At 40.3% G+C, this 19067-nt stretch overlaps 1 protein-coding gene across 8 annotated transcripts; it reads left to right on the forward strand.

The window, feature by feature from the left end:
• The first annotated feature begins 613 nt into the window (after positions 1-613).
• On the forward strand, positions 614-17839 carry Otopla (Otopetrin-like a). 8 transcript variants are annotated; one of them, XM_064130345.1, is made up of 9 exons: positions 614-975; positions 5161-5414; positions 6107-6249; positions 11266-11599; positions 11901-12009; positions 12095-12255; positions 12472-12628; positions 12814-13695; positions 13832-17839. In XM_064130345.1, exons 2-9 carry the CDS (start codon positions 5190-5192, stop codon positions 14524-14526), a joined length of 2706 nt encoding a protein of 901 aa, XP_063986415.1. In that variant the 5' UTR covers positions 614-975; positions 5161-5189; the 3' UTR covers positions 14527-17839. The 8 variants fall into 8 exon arrangements, with proteins under 8 accessions (XP_063986415.1, XP_063986418.1, XP_063986417.1 ...); XM_064130348.1 differs by having other exon boundaries at positions 5161-5399; XM_064130347.1 differs by lacking the exon at positions 614-975 and adding an exon at positions 1945-2187.
• The last annotated feature ends 1228 nt before the right edge of the window (positions 17840-19067 follow it).

Below are 19067 nucleotides of genomic sequence, written 5' to 3' on the forward strand. Positions count from 1 at the left end.
TCATTTCACCCTCATCATCGGCCCACCCTAATGAACAATTCCGGCCTATGAACAACGATATCGCATCGTAATCCTAATCTAGACTCATCATTAACATCAACAAAATATTTGTTGGGATGAAAACAACAGTTGCTTCATTCAAAATAAAAAAAAAAAGACTAAAATCAAGCGTGACCCCGACGGAAACCAATTTACTCGATTCAAATAAATATTAATATCCCCCGTTGAACAGAGCAAAATCATCCCCTCATCACTCTCAGCCCTCGCCCAATGAAGAACGAATCCCCTGAATACGTTGGAAAATTCTCTCCCCCCCACCGAGGGCATTGTGTATTGATCCCGTTTCCCATCGCATGGGGTGTGCTCTAACCACCCCCATGGCAGCCATTAACGTATCCCATGGTTGTACAACAGCCACCGAAGTAGGGGAACCCCAGCCGGTGAAACGAAACGTTTGACAGGAGTCCTCTACACCACTGGTAGGGGCTAGAAGAGCGCTGGTGCATCCTGTGACACGGGGGGGTGGGAAAGAAGGGGGGGGGGGCTTGGACTTTTGACCGAATACATGAGAATCTATTCCTGGATTATTTCCATTTCTCGGGGCGCATGCTCCCACAAACTTGTTTACATCAGGCACTTCAAAGGAGCCACGCACGCCGAACGAATCGTAACTCATCAACTCTCTCTCCTCCTCGGCCCAAGTGTGTCCTCATTTTTCGTCAGAATAAAAAAACAACAGGAGCAACATTAAACGGAGTGAGGAAGACTGATTTGAAAGGAAAAAATCCAGCATTTTTATTCATCTTCGCGAAAGGGAAGGGGCGAAAAGGTGGAAAATTATTTTGAGTGTAAAAGTGGGTGAGACGGTGGAGAACACGAGGTCGACCGAGTGCCGGGTGGAATCGTTCATGGCGGACACCAAACCGAGAATCGTCAAGTGTCACATCATTGAATCGGTCGACGTCTAGCAGCTGCGTAAGTACACGATTAATTAATCGAGTAATTATATAAATAAAAAAATTTGCCAGACTCGTGGACAATTATTTTCGCTTCTCGACGATTACATTTGGGGTAGTTTATTCGAGGCATAGGTGAGGGTGTGTACCATGGGGTTACGACGGGGATTGAGGTGAAAGGGTGGGTTTGCCAATTTAAAAAATACTCCTTGGCATGGCGGTCACCCTCGGCGATGTTCCAACGACGCGTGCAACCCCATGCGCGTCTCGCTTCAACCCTCTACGTTATTATGGGGGTGAGTGTGGGGGCGGGGGGGAGGGGGTGGTGGTGGTGGTGAGATGAGAGTCTATATCTGTGCATGACGCGGGAATCTGCCACGAGGAGAAAATCGATTTTCTTTGTTCTGTTTAGTTGTTGGGGATTTTGAAGATTTTGAAAATTTTTTTATTGATTTACTTGTCGAGGAAATCGATTTATCGATGAGTTCGGGGGAAATTTTTCGTTGAGATAGGCTCAGACATGAAATCTGGTGAGACAAAGAGCAGCTTTTAGGCGAGATTAATCCGTCGGAGGGATTTTTTTTAGATTTTTCGTTCGCTTTATTTCTCGTCGAATAGTAAATTATAGAGGAGACATTTTCCGATATCTTTGTGGAGTGATAAGGATGAATTGACAATGGGTAGACAGGTATCTCGACTTTGCATAACTTGGGGATGACAAAGAGTCGACGTCTGCGGCCGATAGGAAACATTGGGCAAAGTTCCCGGAGCCCGTGGCATTGAATCCTCTCGACGATTTACAAAAGGGGGAAGGGGGAATGGATTTTGAGGGCTGACGAGGGGATGCAAAAGGGGAATTGTGGATGTACCAGAGAGGGTGGCTTTCAACGGTGGGGATAGCGTCCTGGCATATCGTTCGAGCTTGTCAAAGCGTCTGCACGTTCGCGCGTCCGCTGTCAATATTTTTTTTTTCTGCGATATTTCGAAGGAGTTAATTGAGTTCTTGATGAGTTTTTAATCGAAAACTGGGGGACGGTCGATCGGTGAGAGTTCGACGGCCGAATATCGGAGTTTTATCTCTGTCACGTGCATCGCCAGGTCTGCCAGGTGTTGTCAACAATAGTGGAACACGCGAGGGGTTGTGAGTGGGAAGTTGTGACAATTATTTTTTAAATTACTGGGAGGGGGAGTTTAATATTGATATTTGGAATCAAGTTACTGAACTATGGAGGTAAGATGCCGGTCACTAATTAGTTAGTTCCTAAATGAGAAAGTCATTTCAATATTTTTGTTTTCTTTCGTTTATTTAGGTCTTGAAAAAACTCAAAAGTTAATAAAAAATGAAAGCGGAAGTATTGAATGAGGGAGGTCGGAACAATTGGGGTAGTTTTTCGCTAAATAAATAATTTATTATAGACGAACATGGGAATTTTTATTAGAGCCCCATTTCACTCTATTCTCTCAAAATTTTGCAATTATTTCATTATTTAACATCGACAGATCTGAATTTCGATTAAATTGTTGGGGTGTTTAATCCCTGAAATCCACTTGGGGGTACAAATAACGCGAGGTCATGGGTTCGAGTTTACGCTAGGCAAATTCTAGGGTGATAGTTTCTCCACCGCGCTCACAGGTGGTCGCCACGCAGTCTGGCGCGACTAAAACTTCCCTTCGGTGTTTGTTGGTACTTTGGTGTCGGTAGAGTTGGGTTTTATCAAGACCCATCCCCCCAATAGGGTGGGCGACATCGATTTTCCGGCAAGGACAGACATACCGGTGGGATGGGGGAGGGGAAATGATGCCCGAAGGGATGAAGCGCCGTTCACTGACTTCCGTTTCCGTTTGTTGTGACGCCGCACTGGCGCTTCAGGACGACGCACACCGGTTCAACCCCTTGTTTTATAGTTGTACGTGTTGCACAGCGCTGCCGGACCTCACCCAACCTCACCCGGAAATTTTGTTTGGAGTATTTGGAGAGTGTAAACAATTGTTTGTGTAATTGCCTGGATTTTTTGACACTAGTGATTATCACATTTTGAGGGAAGTGATTTATGGGGGAAGGGAGGAGGGGAGTACTGGAGCTATAGAAGGGGGTGGAGAGCCAGCAATTGCAAAAAAAAATATCCATAGAAAATTTTAAATTTTGAATTTTTGTTGTATTTTTTATGAAATTTTTCTTCGGTTGGAAATAAATTTTTCCAATGAAAATAGATTAAACATTTCCATGACATGTACTCCATGTCATCCATGTCAATCCAATTAACGAATCATTTTGACAATCAACGGTCATACAGATTTAAATTTTCACCGGTCTGAAATTGTCTCCCCCCCTCCCCCCAAAGATATGGTAGTTTTATTCCAAAGGGATGATACGTGCATCCATTGAGAATTCTTTTGTTCCTGACATACATCGTAGCCAGGTAACCGGGGATTGGCTCTCGCTCGTCATTAAACAACTCGTCGCGCATCGATTCCCACGGCCTAGTTATTCCCCGAGAGTTTAATGAAAAAATCCCGACAACAATGAAAGACACGGGGAATTGGGGAGAAATCGATTGTAAAAAATCTTAACCCACTTTTTTTTTATTATTATTTATTTAATGGAAAAATCACTGGCAACTCCGCTGGGGTTTAGACAGCCGGATCAATGGTCTTGGAGAGGGAGGAAAATTCTGGGAAAACATTTGTGGGGGAGTGTGTGTCGATGGTATTTACTTCATCTCAGTAGTTGAAATGGGTTAAGGCTGACCCAACGCGCGCTTCTGGGCTAAATATACGTGCGGTTGTGAAGGGCTGGTTGTGTTGGAGATGAAGTAGGCGTCGTTCGACCTAACAGTTAGCGCCGAGACGCTGATGTGAAATTATTTTCCAGTCGAACGCACAATTTCAAGATGTGAGCGTAAATAATCAGTTCAATTGAGATAAAAATTAAACGTTGAAATCGTTGAATATTTTTCAATTTCGGTTATTGAAAGGTTTTTTAACAAATTTTTTAATAGATCAGGAACATTACGGGGGGGGGGGGATTTTGATTATCCTGGAGTCCAGTGATAGAATTTTTTTCGCAAAATTGAGAGCCACGCGGGAAAGAGAATCAGGAGGATTTATTTCGCGGAAGATATCGAGTCGCGACGGAGTGAAAGGACTTCGGGTAGGTCGGTAATCCCATCGTCTTTACCCAGGGGGTGAATAAACCCTCATATCACTCCCCCAACGAGATAAATATCACTTGCTACTGAGTCGTTATACGGGGAGAAATCTGCTGTATCGACGACAGAGTCTGGACGATTCGCTCAGGTTTTATTTTATTGGGTTAGACCAGGTAATTGGTGGGTTTTCCGAGGGGGTAATTATTCACTTATGGAGTTCCTCGATTCACGGAATAATCCGGTGGGGGATGTTTCTTCATTTCATTAATTTGGTGGTTGTTGGAAGCACTTCAGTGTTGATAAGGACATGCAAATAATCAATTATTAATTTTTGATTCCACCGCCACTTCACGCCTCAATTAATCCCGAGTAATTTGATAGTCAGAACCAATCAATGATTAAGAGCTGATTGAAAGTAAAATTCCAGTAGCTGAATGCAATCAAACTTCCCAAAACACGTGGAACATATCGAGTGTCCTGAATCGTTAACCGGAAAGCTTACAAGCACGAAATACGAGTAATGATTGACAGGTCTGGGTCATGAATTTCCGTGACTGTTCGTTTCGTCAAGTAGTGGAATATAAAAGCAAACGTGTCACTATTTTTCTCTCTATAATTATCGAAATCCAGTGTTGAGTACTGTCGACTCACCGATGAGGGAGAAAAATATTAGATCAATTGAACAATGTTAAAGATAAATTATTATTTTTGTTAATTATGCATCATTGCAAGGATTTTCTACTTTTGTTGCGAAAAATCATAACTTTAATTTGAGCCCAAATTTCTAGACAGATTATTCAACAAATGGGAAATAATAATTTGGAAAAAATTGAATCAACAGTTGACAAGTTAAATTTCAATATTAAACCGTTCAAATCAATTGATAACATTTGTTAAAGGCACTTGGATACCCTTAACAATTTTTTTTTTCTTCGCAATTCAATTTCCTCCTCCTCAGTAGCATTTTCGATAATTGAATTCATCGTCGATTGAATCAACCCATCATCCTTTGGCGCGCAATTAACCCGATCAACTAAGTTACCAATTGATTACAGATAATCGGAGACCTATCGATCGCAACGAGATGCAACGGTGCCCGTACCTCTACGAGATGAAGGAGCGTCTGCTCTCGCAGCCAACACCAACGGACAGCCTCGACATGGAGCGTCTCGATGGTGGTACACCGGTTAAGGAGGCAAACATAAATAGTGATTACCCGGCACACGCCAATCCTGGTATTATACCTGATCCACCTGAGATGCCTCCCGACTCCTTGATCGGCACCGTGGTCAAGGTAAATGATCCCGAGGTAAGGTAGATTGCACCGGTAGTTCTTCCTATCCAGTGTGCACTTTTTAACTCATTACACCGAACGCTTCTGTCTGTCACCTCATTAACTCGCACCCAAAAAAAACCGTAGAATTGGACCGTAGCCGAGTTATTGGGAAATATTTTCGAACCGAAGGGAAATAGCAAAACTTTTGTTACAACAATTACTGTAGAACTCAATTTACTCCACAAAAACTTTGTTATCTCTCCTAGATTCCGCAATATTTATTAATTGATTTTATCGAGTACTGAAGAATTATGAAAATTCTAATTTGCGACTTGAGACTATAATTTCTAAGATAAAACTTATTTTTTAGGCGCGTGAAAAATGTTATTTACTTCATTGGTATTGCGAACTTGGAGGAAAAAAATATATTTGCGAAATATGTATTTATGTGTTTTATCTGAAGTAAATGGCAATTTGGCAAAAGTAATTTTTTTTCTCAGTGAATGTATTTCCGTCTACTGATTAATGCATGTAAAAATTAATGATTTCGAGGAACTGTAAATAATCCAACCGATAGTAATTATATAGGTCTTCCTGTGTATTACCGAAGTAATTACTTTATAGCTAAATGATTTTAGAATTAATCTAGTTGTCGTGTGGACAAGTGAACTTTTTTTCCTAGAAAAAAAAATTCCAGCAACAATTAACTCTCATTGTCTCCACAGCTCAATTCCGATGGATATGGATCCCACACGTCTCCGGCACACGCGAGACAGCCCCTGGTTCCCCAGAGTTCGATCAACGCGCCCCTCTGTCTCACCCCCTCCCACGGCGGCTACATATATCCGAGTATTCCAAAAAATGCCAAGTAAGTACCGCAAAATCTATTGACCCATCATTCACAAAAAAGTCTTCAACATAAACGACATTTCAATGTCATAATGTCGGAGGGGAATATTGTTATAAAAAATTTTAAGGAACTGACACACAATTTTTACTAAAATTACGGAATTACTCCAGAGGGTTCGACAGATTATACCCGAATCGTCTGTAAAAAATTACTGCAGCGTCACTTAAAATCCCGTGAGGGAGCAGTAACTCCTGTTATTTTTATCGAAAACTATTAATAATTTTCGACTGGAATCTCCAAAAATTAATGAAGAAAAAAATTGGAGTCAAAATAACCGAACACAGAATAATTAAATTAATGAATAATTTCATGCAACCGAAACCCCCAATTTCCGAACGCCCTACGGTATTTATCCATCAATTTGTTAAATGTTAATCAACAGAGAATAATTCATCTCATGATTATGCACCATAATTCCTACCGGGGGATGCAATAATCCGTGTAATTTTCACTACATTATTTACCCAATATCCAAGGGGACTTGAAAACACCCAACAATTGACGATTCGTTCACTCAGAACGTCCACAAGAATCATATCCTTCGATAAATCATCGACGTCCCCTCATCGACATCCTCCCATCGTACCTCATCCCTCTTCCTCTCCCCCAGCTTCACTGATTCCCATTCAACAATTTCAATGATTTCCTCAGTCATCAACCCCCATTCTCCTCTCTCTCTCACCCCCATCCAACGATGGGCACCCCGAAAACCCAAAAAAAAACAAGATGAAGAGCTTTAGTTCAGTGTCGACGGAATCGCGGCAGCACCTACGTCTCCGCTGTACCAAAATCAATACTCGTGCGTGAGACAAACTCTCGACGCAATCTCGAATTAAAATAAATGAAAAAAAAAAACGACAAATTTCCCACTCCCCACCCCCTCTAGTGCCTCACCCCCTGGGCCCTAGAGCTTCGTAAGGACAACAAAATGCGGTCAAAAGTCAGCGGAGTCTCGACAATCGAAAAACTGAAAATAATCGGAAATAACAGAATCGAGTTTAGAAGGAAGGTCAGTGACCCTCGTCGTTATCGACCAGGTCAGTGGGTCGCAGAATCCTCACTCTATCCCCTCCCTCACCCGCTCTAGTGTAGATCTGTTCCAATTTCAAATTCCAGAAATCGTCAAACAATCGCCAAAATGGGGGGACGAATGAACTAGAAAAAAAAAACAATGGAATAAATAAATATTAAATTTTACAAAGTAACGACTAATGAGACAAACGATGATTTTTTCATTGTCCTGAGAGCTGTATAAACAGAGAATGGTAAAAGTCAGTGGTATATGGTAGGGATATTAACAGAGGGGGTTGGTGGTGCGCTTGTGCAAGAAAAGCTGGCTGGTGGCCCGGGAAGAGAGTACCCAGGCGAGCCCCTCAGTCTCCGGGATGCTGGGGGCGGTGGATCGTGGATTCTACCATTTAAATCCAAACAAATATATCGAGAGATCGGTAATAACGGGGGTTTGACCACTCGTGTCAATTGTGACGGGGGTGGTTTTTGTGGTGAATTCAATCCCACCCCGTCCCCTCTGATTAGTAGGTATGGAAGAGTGAGGAATAAAAATTGTTGAAAAATTTTGGGGATGATGGATGGTCGGGGGCGCAACCAGCCGGGAATCGATTGCCGTTCGAACGGTTGTGCATGAGGATCGAGGAAATTGTTAGTTTGAGATAATCGTGATGTGAGACCATTGTTGATGATTACGCGGACAGGAGAGTGGTTGTAATGTGGCGCCAAATCCATTTAATTGTGAACAAAGGAATAGGCGGGTTATTTATGGGAGAATTTATTGTTCTGTTTCCACGCGGAGAGAAATTTTGCAGAAAATTTCCAGTGCTAGTGCAGAAGGAGAAACACAATGTTATAGACGTAGAAGAAATCTATTGTTAATATTTCTAATATTCAATATTTTACCGGAGACGATGGGATTTTTTCCCAGATTTGGGTGAAAATTTCCCAGAAGTTTTAACTTAACAGACAGTTTATTTTGTTTTTCCCACTGACACCAGAGTTTCTCTGCAAAATTCTTCCCTGTCGACGTCAAAAATGCGAAGAATATCATTCTCTATAAAAATGAAGTCACAACTTCGGTTGAGAAAAAATGTAGATTGATAAATTACGCTATTGTCATTATCATTTTCTTTTTATAAATAGAATCAAACCCAAAAAAACCGTTAAACTATTTTTTTTTCGAAAGGGTGGGTCACCTCGTTCACCAAAATGGCGGTCGATTCTCGGGGCTGACGCCCGCCCCCATAATCACCCCCAAAATCCCTCCCTTCCCTCCAACAAAAACAAATAAATTCCCCTCCCCTCTCGCCCCCACCAACGATAAGTGCAGTTTCAGTTGATAACAAGACACAAGTGATATTATTTCGATAATGGTGGGCGGTGGTGACTGCAAAGTGGCTACTGTCGAGGTGGAGGCAGCCTCGGGTAATGACAATACCGCAACTCTACCATCATCAAGACCACTCAATCCACAAGCCGGTGCTGGTCCACCGCCCAATGCCCAGGACAACGCTGAGAAGAACAACGCAGCTAACAAAGAGATGGAGCTCAAGAACGTTCGTTCAACACCCGCCAAACAGTAAGGGCGTTCGAAAAAAAAAAAAATCACCCCCTCGTCTCGTCTTTTATGTCTGTCCACCCTTTGTTTATTTTTTACACTTTTTTTTTTAATAAAAGAGTCTAGGAAATAGTCTGCGCAGAGCACCTGAAATTTCAGTGTGAGAGCTCGCTAATTATTGCCACTTTGCTAATGACAATTTCAGTTCCCGGAATGTACTGAATGGCGGCTGAATGGTGCGGGGGGAGGGTAAAGGGGTAGGACGGGGTCATGAGTAGCTCATGAATGTCTCATACCGATGACTTCAACTGTAAACCACAGAACGAGTTGTCATCGATCTGGTTAAGATGCGATTTCTGGATGGAAAAGGGGGAGGAAGGGGCGGGGAGGGGGGGGTGAAATAACCGTAAGTGGACACCTGGACTGGAACGAGTTCTCGAATTTCAACTTCCCCGATACGCAATTCACGAATGAATGAAGGGAAGGGATTGCAATTGATGCAGAAGTTGTTGTTTCAGTCTTGTCGTGTCACTCGTACCGATAGTTGTGAATTAGTTCCCCCGATTTTTGATTATCCGAATTAATTTGAGAGGGTGTTATTTTTTTTTTTGTCGATTTTTGAACGTTCCCGCGGGAAAAATGTGTCAAGGAGTGTTTTATTCACTCATTAATCTCGAATAATTGAGGGGCCGTGGCTCCTCGTAACGGATGAATTTCGTATGTAACAAGGATGAAATGGTGTGAGACAGATGAGAGACGGTAGAAACAGTGGTGAAGGAGGAATTGAGGCGCGCGCTATACGTTAAAAGGGGTGGGAGTCGAGTAGGGAGTGGAAAGTAGGTACTTGGAGGTATCGACCAGGGCTGGCTGGACCGTTCGGAGTCTGTGCCATGCACTACTGTTACCACTTACGGCTGTCGCCTCAGACGGAATGGTGACGGTAGGGGATGGAGGGGGAAAAAAGAGAGAACAAAAAAAGGATGAAATGGAGAAAATAATGGTGACAGGTCGTGATCTCACTCGGTCAGATTCCCTGGAGGAACTTGACGTTGAACATGATGGCAATTAGAGCGACCCGTTAACCCTGGGTTTTATTTACTCGAGAGTAGCTCTCAATTTATTGTGACTTTCTACCAGAAGAAAAACCATTAATTTCTTCATCTTTAATGTTCCAGTCGTATTGATAAAAAACTTTTACAAACACATGGAATTAAAAAAAATATATTTTCATGGAATAAGTTAATTTCTAAAAACTAATTTTGGTCTCTCGGGGTTTTTTTAAATCGATGAATAATTACTGATTTTTTGCCAAAAATCGTAGATCACAAATCGATGCAAAAATTCGAACTCTGTTTTTCCCAAAAAAAAAAACAAATTCATTGTTAAACTTGAAAATAAATAAATCAATTCCCCTCCTAAATATATAGATAAAATTGTAATGTATAATTGAATGTAGCCCATCCGCTCCAATAACTAAATAAACCTCCTCTCAACCACGTAAGACCGCATTAATTATTCGCGAGGGTGAATGTGAATATAGAACTCAGGTCACTGAGCTTCATTGTCCTCCGCAGAAATCATTACCCCCAACAACGATTAAACTAATAAACTTCAAGAAAACACTTCACCTTATTCAAATTATTCCGACGAAAGCTTCTGTTATGATACCTTATACCTCAGATTTTGAAATATCGATTAAACGCCCACTGCAGAAGGTGCACAAGAGAAGTTTTCCGAAGGCCGAACGGATGCAGTACTCCGGGAAATATCATGACATAATTACGGAATAAACTCAGCCGTAGACCTGGGTGCGACCATGCGCATTAATTCAATAATAATCTATGTTAGGAAAATAGGAAATAAACATTGAGCACTATTGATGAAGAAGTGGAATACTTCAGTCTGGCCTTTAGCCAGTCGACGAGCGCACGCACCCGCTGGACTTTTGTTATTCCAATGCGTTAGTTGTTTAAACTGGACTCTAGTATAAAACAGAAATAGAAACTTCACCGTAGCTTCATGTCAGTTAGCGTTTAGTTATCGTACAGAGTGGGTGGGTCAAGCAAACCTGGTGATACCACGATGATAAAAATTGGGAGAATTGTAAGAAAAGGATTTCGCTTGAAGAACATTGTGTGAGATAGACGGCACCAGTGATTCTGATTGACATCAATTTGTCATGGAGACGGAAATAGTGCCGTTTGTCGAGTCCGAAGGCAATGGGGCCCCCAAAACAATGCCCAGACAGCGAAACAGTAGAGTGAAACTCCCCGAGACTAAGGGGTAAGGAATTGTGGTCAAAATGAGTGGAGATGTACCGCGAGTGTACCGTGAAAAATCAAAAAGTGACTGCTCTTGTATCGTTGAATTTTTTAAAGTCACTTGATTTGTTTTCCTCTGTGTAGGACTTCGCTCTTCATCATCATGAGCTTCATCTACGCTAAACTACTGGTAGTCGTCTGCATAGCGTACGTGATAAGTGACGTGGTCACTCACAAACTACCCCTATGGTACTTCGAGGGTTTCTTCACTTACCTGTACGGCATGAGCATCCTCTTTCTGCTTTACGTATTCTGCTTCCTCCTTCAAGAGAGCGCCTGTTGCTCGAGGGGGGCTGAAACACCACCACCACCGCCAAAGCCTCCAAAACCACCGAAAGAACCTAAGGACAAAAACAAGAAAAAGGATAAGAAAGATAAGAAGGATCCCAAGAACGGAAAGAATAAGAAAGATTTTCAGGTAATTTTTTTAAATTTTTGACTCTTAATATTTTTAGGATGAAAAATAACGTCTGACGTAAGTTGACTGATCGTTTATGGTGGACATGTGCTATTTTCCTAAAATACATTCACAGATAGAGTGAGAAAATGTGAGTTTAGTGTAAAGACGTGGTTTTGTATTTAACGAGGGAGTCACGTAGACTCACAGAAGTTGAAGACTAGGTCAATTCAATACCACTTCATTTCTGATTGTTGCCCTTGGGTTTAGAATAGAATTGTGCCATTTGTTGTTTTTATTAACATGTCAATTGTACTTTCAGGATGCAGCTGATGTTGAGGCAGGTGTTTCCACCCGAGTTCTTCGAAAGCGTAAAACATCGCAGAATGATCACAGCCATGGAAGTTTTTTCCTCCGAATTGGTGCCATTGGTAACTGACCCGCTATAATTTTTGTTGATCATTCAAAATATTTTCGTCCCAATGCTGTTCTAAATTCTTATACACAACATTACAGCATTTGGATTGGGAACAATGGTATACAATGGTCTCGAGTTCGGGCTATTCTTCGAGGTCCCCTTCACATCACCCTGCTTCCAGATCCTCCAAGGAGTCAATCCAATTTTGCAGATGGTCTTTACGTTCATGCAAATGTACTTTATCTTCATGAATTCACGAGTAAGTTGACGACTTTGCAATTCAATAACTTTAAAAACTCGATTCGTTGAATATTCTTCGAAGGGGTGATTCAATTACGAAACTTCGTGGGCTATTCCTATTTCACCAGAGTCAACTCTGTGCTCAACGTAACCTGTCCCAAAGTTTTCGAATTTCAATGAAAGTAAATTCTCCTTCAATGATAATTATTAGTAATATAATTTGTTTTATAACTAGCTCAATATTCACCGCTTCAAAGTCATCGCTCGGTTTGGTCTGATGCACGTTGTAGCGACTAACATATGTGTATGGGTGCGAACCCTTGTATTTGAAAGTCTCAAGGAGATATCCCAATACGGCAAGAAGATTGGAAAGCCAGACCTCAGTCTAATTGGTGAGTTTCTACTGTCCTTCAAGGCATTCTCGTATCTCTCAATCATTTCATTAATTCGTATTCAAAATTGGATTTCAATTGAAAGGCCAGTTCAATCCAATTTGTCTCTATAACTCATTGTCTTCACATATTTTCTATAAAATTTTGTCGCAAATTTGCAATCACCGTAATCCATAATTTCCCAGAGAGCATCAAGAATCACGCGATATCGAATGCAGATGTCTACAGCGGTGAAATATCCCGTGACATGGCACAATTGCGATTGGCACCGGTGAGTTCCACCCTGAAGAGCTTCAACACCTTTTACCCAAAAACAACGAATCGCTTCATGAGAACAACAGTTGCATCAGTGGGTCGTTATGCTCGTTCAACGGCTCGTTCCGTCGCTCGTGCCATCACCAGTGGTACTACTTCAACAGCAGCGACCTTCACCACTAGTACCTCAACAACCCCCTCGACAACCACCCTCCGAATGATGCCAACAACCACTCCCAGTACCACTACAACAACTACCACGACAACAATTCGACCCACATTATCAACAATTCTCGACGCATTCACCAGTACAATAAAGCCAAATATCACGACAAGAATGACCACCACATCAACCACAACAACTACAACAACAACGACGACGACAACAACAATGGCACCCCCATCCCCCACTTCATCACCCCTGACATCGCTCGCCCCATTCCTCTGGGATTTTGGAGATGCTCCTGCAACAGCCAGCAAGAGTGACATTCCTCAGTTCTTTGACACAATGAATCAGACATTGGCCAGCAATGCCAGTACCATCTATACCCCAAGCTATGCTTTCCTCCAGGACCTTCAACAAACCAATGATTGTTGCGGCCGGGTCAACATCATGGGAAACATTGTGCAACAAGCTGCTCCGTATCTATTTCCCTTCATCATTGAGTATAGCTTGATTGGTGCTGCTGTTATCTACGTCATGTGGAAGCACATTGGACGCCATCCACGGTGGCCACACCAGGCTGAGGCTGATCTTGAACGCAGGCTCGAGGCGATGCTGTCGAGACGTGCTGTTGCATTAGCTCATGCTGGTAAGTTGGTCTCATATTTATTTAACGAGTAATTTTCACCAAAGTCAACTTCAACCATTTTCACTGAATACTCTTCTCCGTTTCGATCCCTAGTCAACTGTGATAAAAATACTATGAATCCGTAATCATGTTCCAGGTCATGGCAGAGTGGATTGCGTGGGTGCAAGCAAAGGCCTCTTCCTAGGTCTCTTCCTCTTGGTAGGCTCCCTCATCTGCCTCATCCTGTTCTTCGTCCTGATCCATCATCCCTCCTTCGGTCTCCTCGCAATCTACCTAGCTGACGTATCCCATTGTGTCCTCATGGCCCTATCCATAATCGCCATAATAATCGGCTTTTGTCGTGTTCAATCCCTCAAATTCAAAGCCGAGGAGCAGAGTGATCTCAATGATATACTTCTCCGCATATCAGCATTTGGTCTCTTCCTTTACGCTGTATTCAGTGTTATCGCTGGTTCACTCGCTGCATTCACTCACGAACCCAATTTACTTGTCATGGTAACTGGTTTACTCGCTGTTGGACAAGTTGTCCTCCAGATGCTCTTCATTGCTGATGTATCACGTAGGCGTGTACATCTACCTGAGCACGATCGTAGCAAGCCAGGTCGCCAGATTGTAACATTCCTTCTCATCTGCAATGTCGCAATGTGGGTTATTTACACATTCGAGGGACAGAAGGTCATTGCCAATCCTGTCCAACTTGACTTCTATGGTTACTTGTCGTGGACTATTGTTCAGAGGGTTACACTCCCTCTATGCATCTTCCACAGGTTCCACAGTGCTGTTACGCTCGCCGAAATATGGAAGACCAGCTACAAAGCACGCCTCGAGTAGATCAATCTCACGATTCATTCGAGGTTGATGCTTGTCGAAATTATTCATACGAAATTCTTGGAGTAATGTTCAGTAATAATCGACACTGGGTGATTATCATCGACGGATTGTCGTGTATTACGATATCACCTGGTCTTTAGCGCGCAATTTTTGTTTCGCAATAAGAGGAAAAATCATGACAAACAAAATAACTGACAACGTGTTGTTTAATCATCAAACGCATTTTTATACTTTTATACCTTGGAATCTCCATCTTCGTGCATCGAGGCCGTTGTGCGTAGATGACCAAAAATCATTAAGGAAATAGAAAGTTATTAAAAGTTTGATCGGACAATTGAAATTGTCTCGCCAAATGTAGTTCAGAATTGTTGGAGTGATAATCGTAATGGACAGGTGACTCGATGCAGGAATTAGTGAGTATATTTCAATTATTTTTTGAATAATATCGAAAATTAAAATTGTGAACACAAATGATACAAATATTAAATGGGGAACATTATTTAATTTTTTGAGATGTGCTTTTTTCTCATATATTCCGCGCGCCTGCGTTCGTTGCGTGTTTGTAAAGTACAAAATTGTTTCTAACTCTTTAAGGATTTATACTTTAGGGAATTGGCGTGTGTTTCGGAAATCGGAGGGGGATGTGAGAATTTTTGTTCTTAATTTTTTTTAACACATTTTTTTTTTTCGAGGCAGACACGATCATGAGGTGGCGATGGGGAATGACTAAGGAAGATGCGTGTATAAAGAGAATAGGAAGAATATTTTTTTTTCGATGAAATTGGAGGTGAGAAGAAGGGGTTCAAAGAGAATAAGATTGATGTGATCGTGGGGTGATTGAAGGGTGGTGAGTTAAGGGGATTCAGTCATAAATACGAACTACGAACTAATAAGGTAGATGATATCATTAGACAATAGTGATAATTGAGTGAAAGACGTGTAGTTCAAACAATCCCTAATCATAATTTTAGAAGAAACTGTTTTAAGAATTATAAAGAATGAGATAAAAATGGAGTTCGTGTCATTCACATGAATTTAATCATCGACTAAAAATTAGTCTTTAATGTTCTCCGTGTCAACTGAAATTTTCCCAGCAGATTCAAGTTAATGAAAACATATGAAAGAAGATACACATGTACTTATTAGCTTACCTGCTAAAGAAATTCTCACTGTAACTTTGTTTCGCTCTGTCGAAGAATAATGAAAACAAAAAGTCATTGAAAAAATAATCGTAAATCGCTCGAATTCACCGAACGATGTACGATGATTATACATAATTATATAAATTATAAATATTGATATTGACTAAATTATATTATATGATTATTATACATACGAGAATGATGTAAAATCACTCATGACCCTGGTATCTCGCGTAAAAAAATGTAACGTTAATAAACGAAAAACGATTATAAATATAAATATATATAAATAGAGTTTAAATAAATGCAAAATGATGAATTGCGGTTGTTTAGATCGCTTTGACTCTGTGCGGTGAAAATTGATAAATTTTAATGTCTAATGCATTGTAAATATCTCGGTTGAAACCAAACAATATGAGAATATTTAAGACGAGAGAGAATACAAAGTCAGCCCTGAGTTATAATGTTCATCTTGTTTTTCGTCTCTGAAACAACATCGATCCATATTATCTCCTGATTTAATTGACATGTAGAGATCAATATCAATAGTGAAATGGTACTTTTATCAGTACTTCTGCCAACAGTAGGTGATTGATCTTGAGAAGAAACGGTATTCGGCGAAAAATTAGATTTTAGAAACTACCAAGACACTGCCAAAAAACGGACCAACTCCCAGTGAATCTTGACGAGACTGGCGTGTCCTTGCACCATAGGAATTTGGCTCAGAATAACTAATTAACCCATACATGGTCTTGAACCCTCCAAAATTCTCGATGAGAAGTAACAAAAGCCTAGTCCAATTTTACTCCTAGTTAATCCGAACATTCCATCAAAATCTGTTTCTTCGTAACACATACGAATGAATTTCGTGGAGAAAATCGACAGTCTTTGGTAGAAATTATTACTACTAAATGTCTGTTCCACTTTATGGGAAATTCTGTCATTTTCTCGCCGATTGCGCATAGAAATATTAAATATAATTATTTTACAGAAGAAAAAAATTGACTTTTTTTCTGTGATTTTATTCTATTCATAAATTTTCGTAGTTTTTTCTGCAGAAAATATCTGAAGAGAATAATTTGCTGAGAAAAACAAAAATCATTTACTTGTCTGTAAAATAATTTTATTGCGTAACTGTTCAATTGAATCAGCTAAAAGATAATAAAATTACCAACTGAATTCCCTCGATTTCTCTGTGAAAGTTATTCGTGCGTGAAATCACGGGAGGGTCTGAGTGCACGTCATACTGTATCTAAGTACTGAATGGGTGATAATAAACTTAACAGAAATGAGTAAGATGTTCAAGAAGAATGCCTGTGTTTTTTGAGAGTTTATTTATCAACTCGAATTAAACACACTGTCTACGTGGCTTTAACTTGTCTTAGAGCCCTTAGACTTGTGTATTAAAGAGAAACGAAGGGATAAAAAATTTTAACGAGAACAGAAATATCTTAAACACTTTAGCCGTAAGCCTAAACCAATACGAGGCGATTGACACCAGTACACAGAGTGGAGAAATTTTCAAAATACTGAGAGAAGAGTATTTCCTATTTTATGATACTGGAAAAATCGCCCCCAAATCCTTGTCATTTACTCACTTACGTAGATAAACGAAAAATGAAATAAGTAAACCCAAAAAAAAATAACGTTTTTGATGTCTTCGAGTGTAACTATGAAGTTTTTAAAACACACGCGCACAAGTGACAGTTTTAAGAGTTCACGTGACTATATACAAAAAAAAAACATTGATCTAAAAATCATAAGATTTAAACTGAATGAAATTATCCACAAAATACACGATCTAAATGAAACAAAAGGAGCAGAGCGACGATGAGAAATACCATTTAAATGTAAAAGAAAACATTAATATATACATGTTGTCGAGTAACCCAAGTTCTCAAATCGAGTAGAAAACAAAAAAAAAACGGAAATACTTAATTATAAGCGATCCCTGATTTTCATTTATATTCATCACTTCATCGTAAACGAGTAAAAATAATTATTAAAAAATACAAAAAAATATGAAAAAAAAAAAGTTATAGCATTTCATTGTAATACGTTTTTTCCCGATTCACGCACGAGTACTGTCGCGTCCGCGTTATATTTGTAGCGCTGAAACCGCATTAATTGGTTAATAAAAGTTATCTAGATGTAAAAAATAATGACGCATTCCTTTCATTTTGCCCGTCGAGTAGTTCCCTCTCGATTTTTATCTCTGATATAGAATATTAATATCGAATGTTTCGAGTGAATATTGTCCCATAAATTAACTCCAGGAACTTCCGACTTTTATTACGTTTCGATAATTGATTTAGGTCAACAGTCGTGTGATCGAACCAGTTCTTGATCGAGTACATTGCACTTGAAAATAGAAAGGCTCGTGTGCAAGATCTCCAGCTGGTATTCCAAACCAGTTTTCAAACTTATCAGGTACAACAAGAATTTCGTCATAGGTTTATCTGGTGCATGAGCAACCGCATATCTGCATATCTGTGGATGCAATGTACACATAAACGCAAACGAAAGTCATATTATATCGTGTGGGGTTTTCAAGTGGGGCAGCGAATAGAGTAATCACAAAGGAGACGAGCCCCCGAAGCCAGTGAAGCATGAGGAAGTTGTACGTGATGTTGATAGTCTTCCTACTTCATTGAAGTACATGAAAGAGAGCGCATGTGCATATAGAGACACGTGGGGTATAATTCATATTTTCTACGTATTTTTAAACGATATTAATTCTTAACTATTGGCTATTAATGTTACTAACATTGTATGGTTATGTAAATGAATTATTTTTTTTGCTGCTGCATGAACTTGAAGAAAACTATTGGAGGTGGGTCCACTGGACCCCACTGTCCTATAATTATCGATAAATCGTATGCGTTGGGAAAAGGAAATCGATATTTCATGGACACCAGGATAATTATCTTCTCGATAGTGACATTAAACTAGATTTGGAAAAAAAATGAAAATTCATATTTTCATGAGAATGTAACGTAAGAGTCAATTTCATAATTTATCTTAATTTTAGAAATAAATATAACCCAAAAATGGGCTTGTGAAATGGTCAAGGGCATACATCGAAAGATGAATGATGTACACAAAAAATAGGATTTCCTAAATAGTTGACAATCAGACAATTTCTTGCAGATCCTCGCCATTTTGACTTCTTTCAACAAATTAAGGTACCTTCTCCCAGATCATCACGACCAGCAACCGAGGCAATTACAGCCCGTGATAAGCAAAGGAACAGTGAAAGAGCCAAAATAATTATCTAAAGTGAATGATAGGATCCCTCGTTTGCTGATCATGATGAAGCCCTAGGTGAGTTTGGGCGGTACATTGTCATGGAACTTACCTCAAAGTCCCGGCGTAAACGACCGAATTGTTTAGAAAGGA

Source organism: Diachasmimorpha longicaudata, chromosome 11 (assembly GCF_034640455.1).
Source record: "Diachasmimorpha longicaudata isolate KC_UGA_2023 chromosome 11, iyDiaLong2, whole genome shotgun sequence".
NCBI classification, from domain to species: domain Eukaryota; kingdom Metazoa; phylum Arthropoda; class Insecta; order Hymenoptera; family Braconidae; genus Diachasmimorpha; species Diachasmimorpha longicaudata.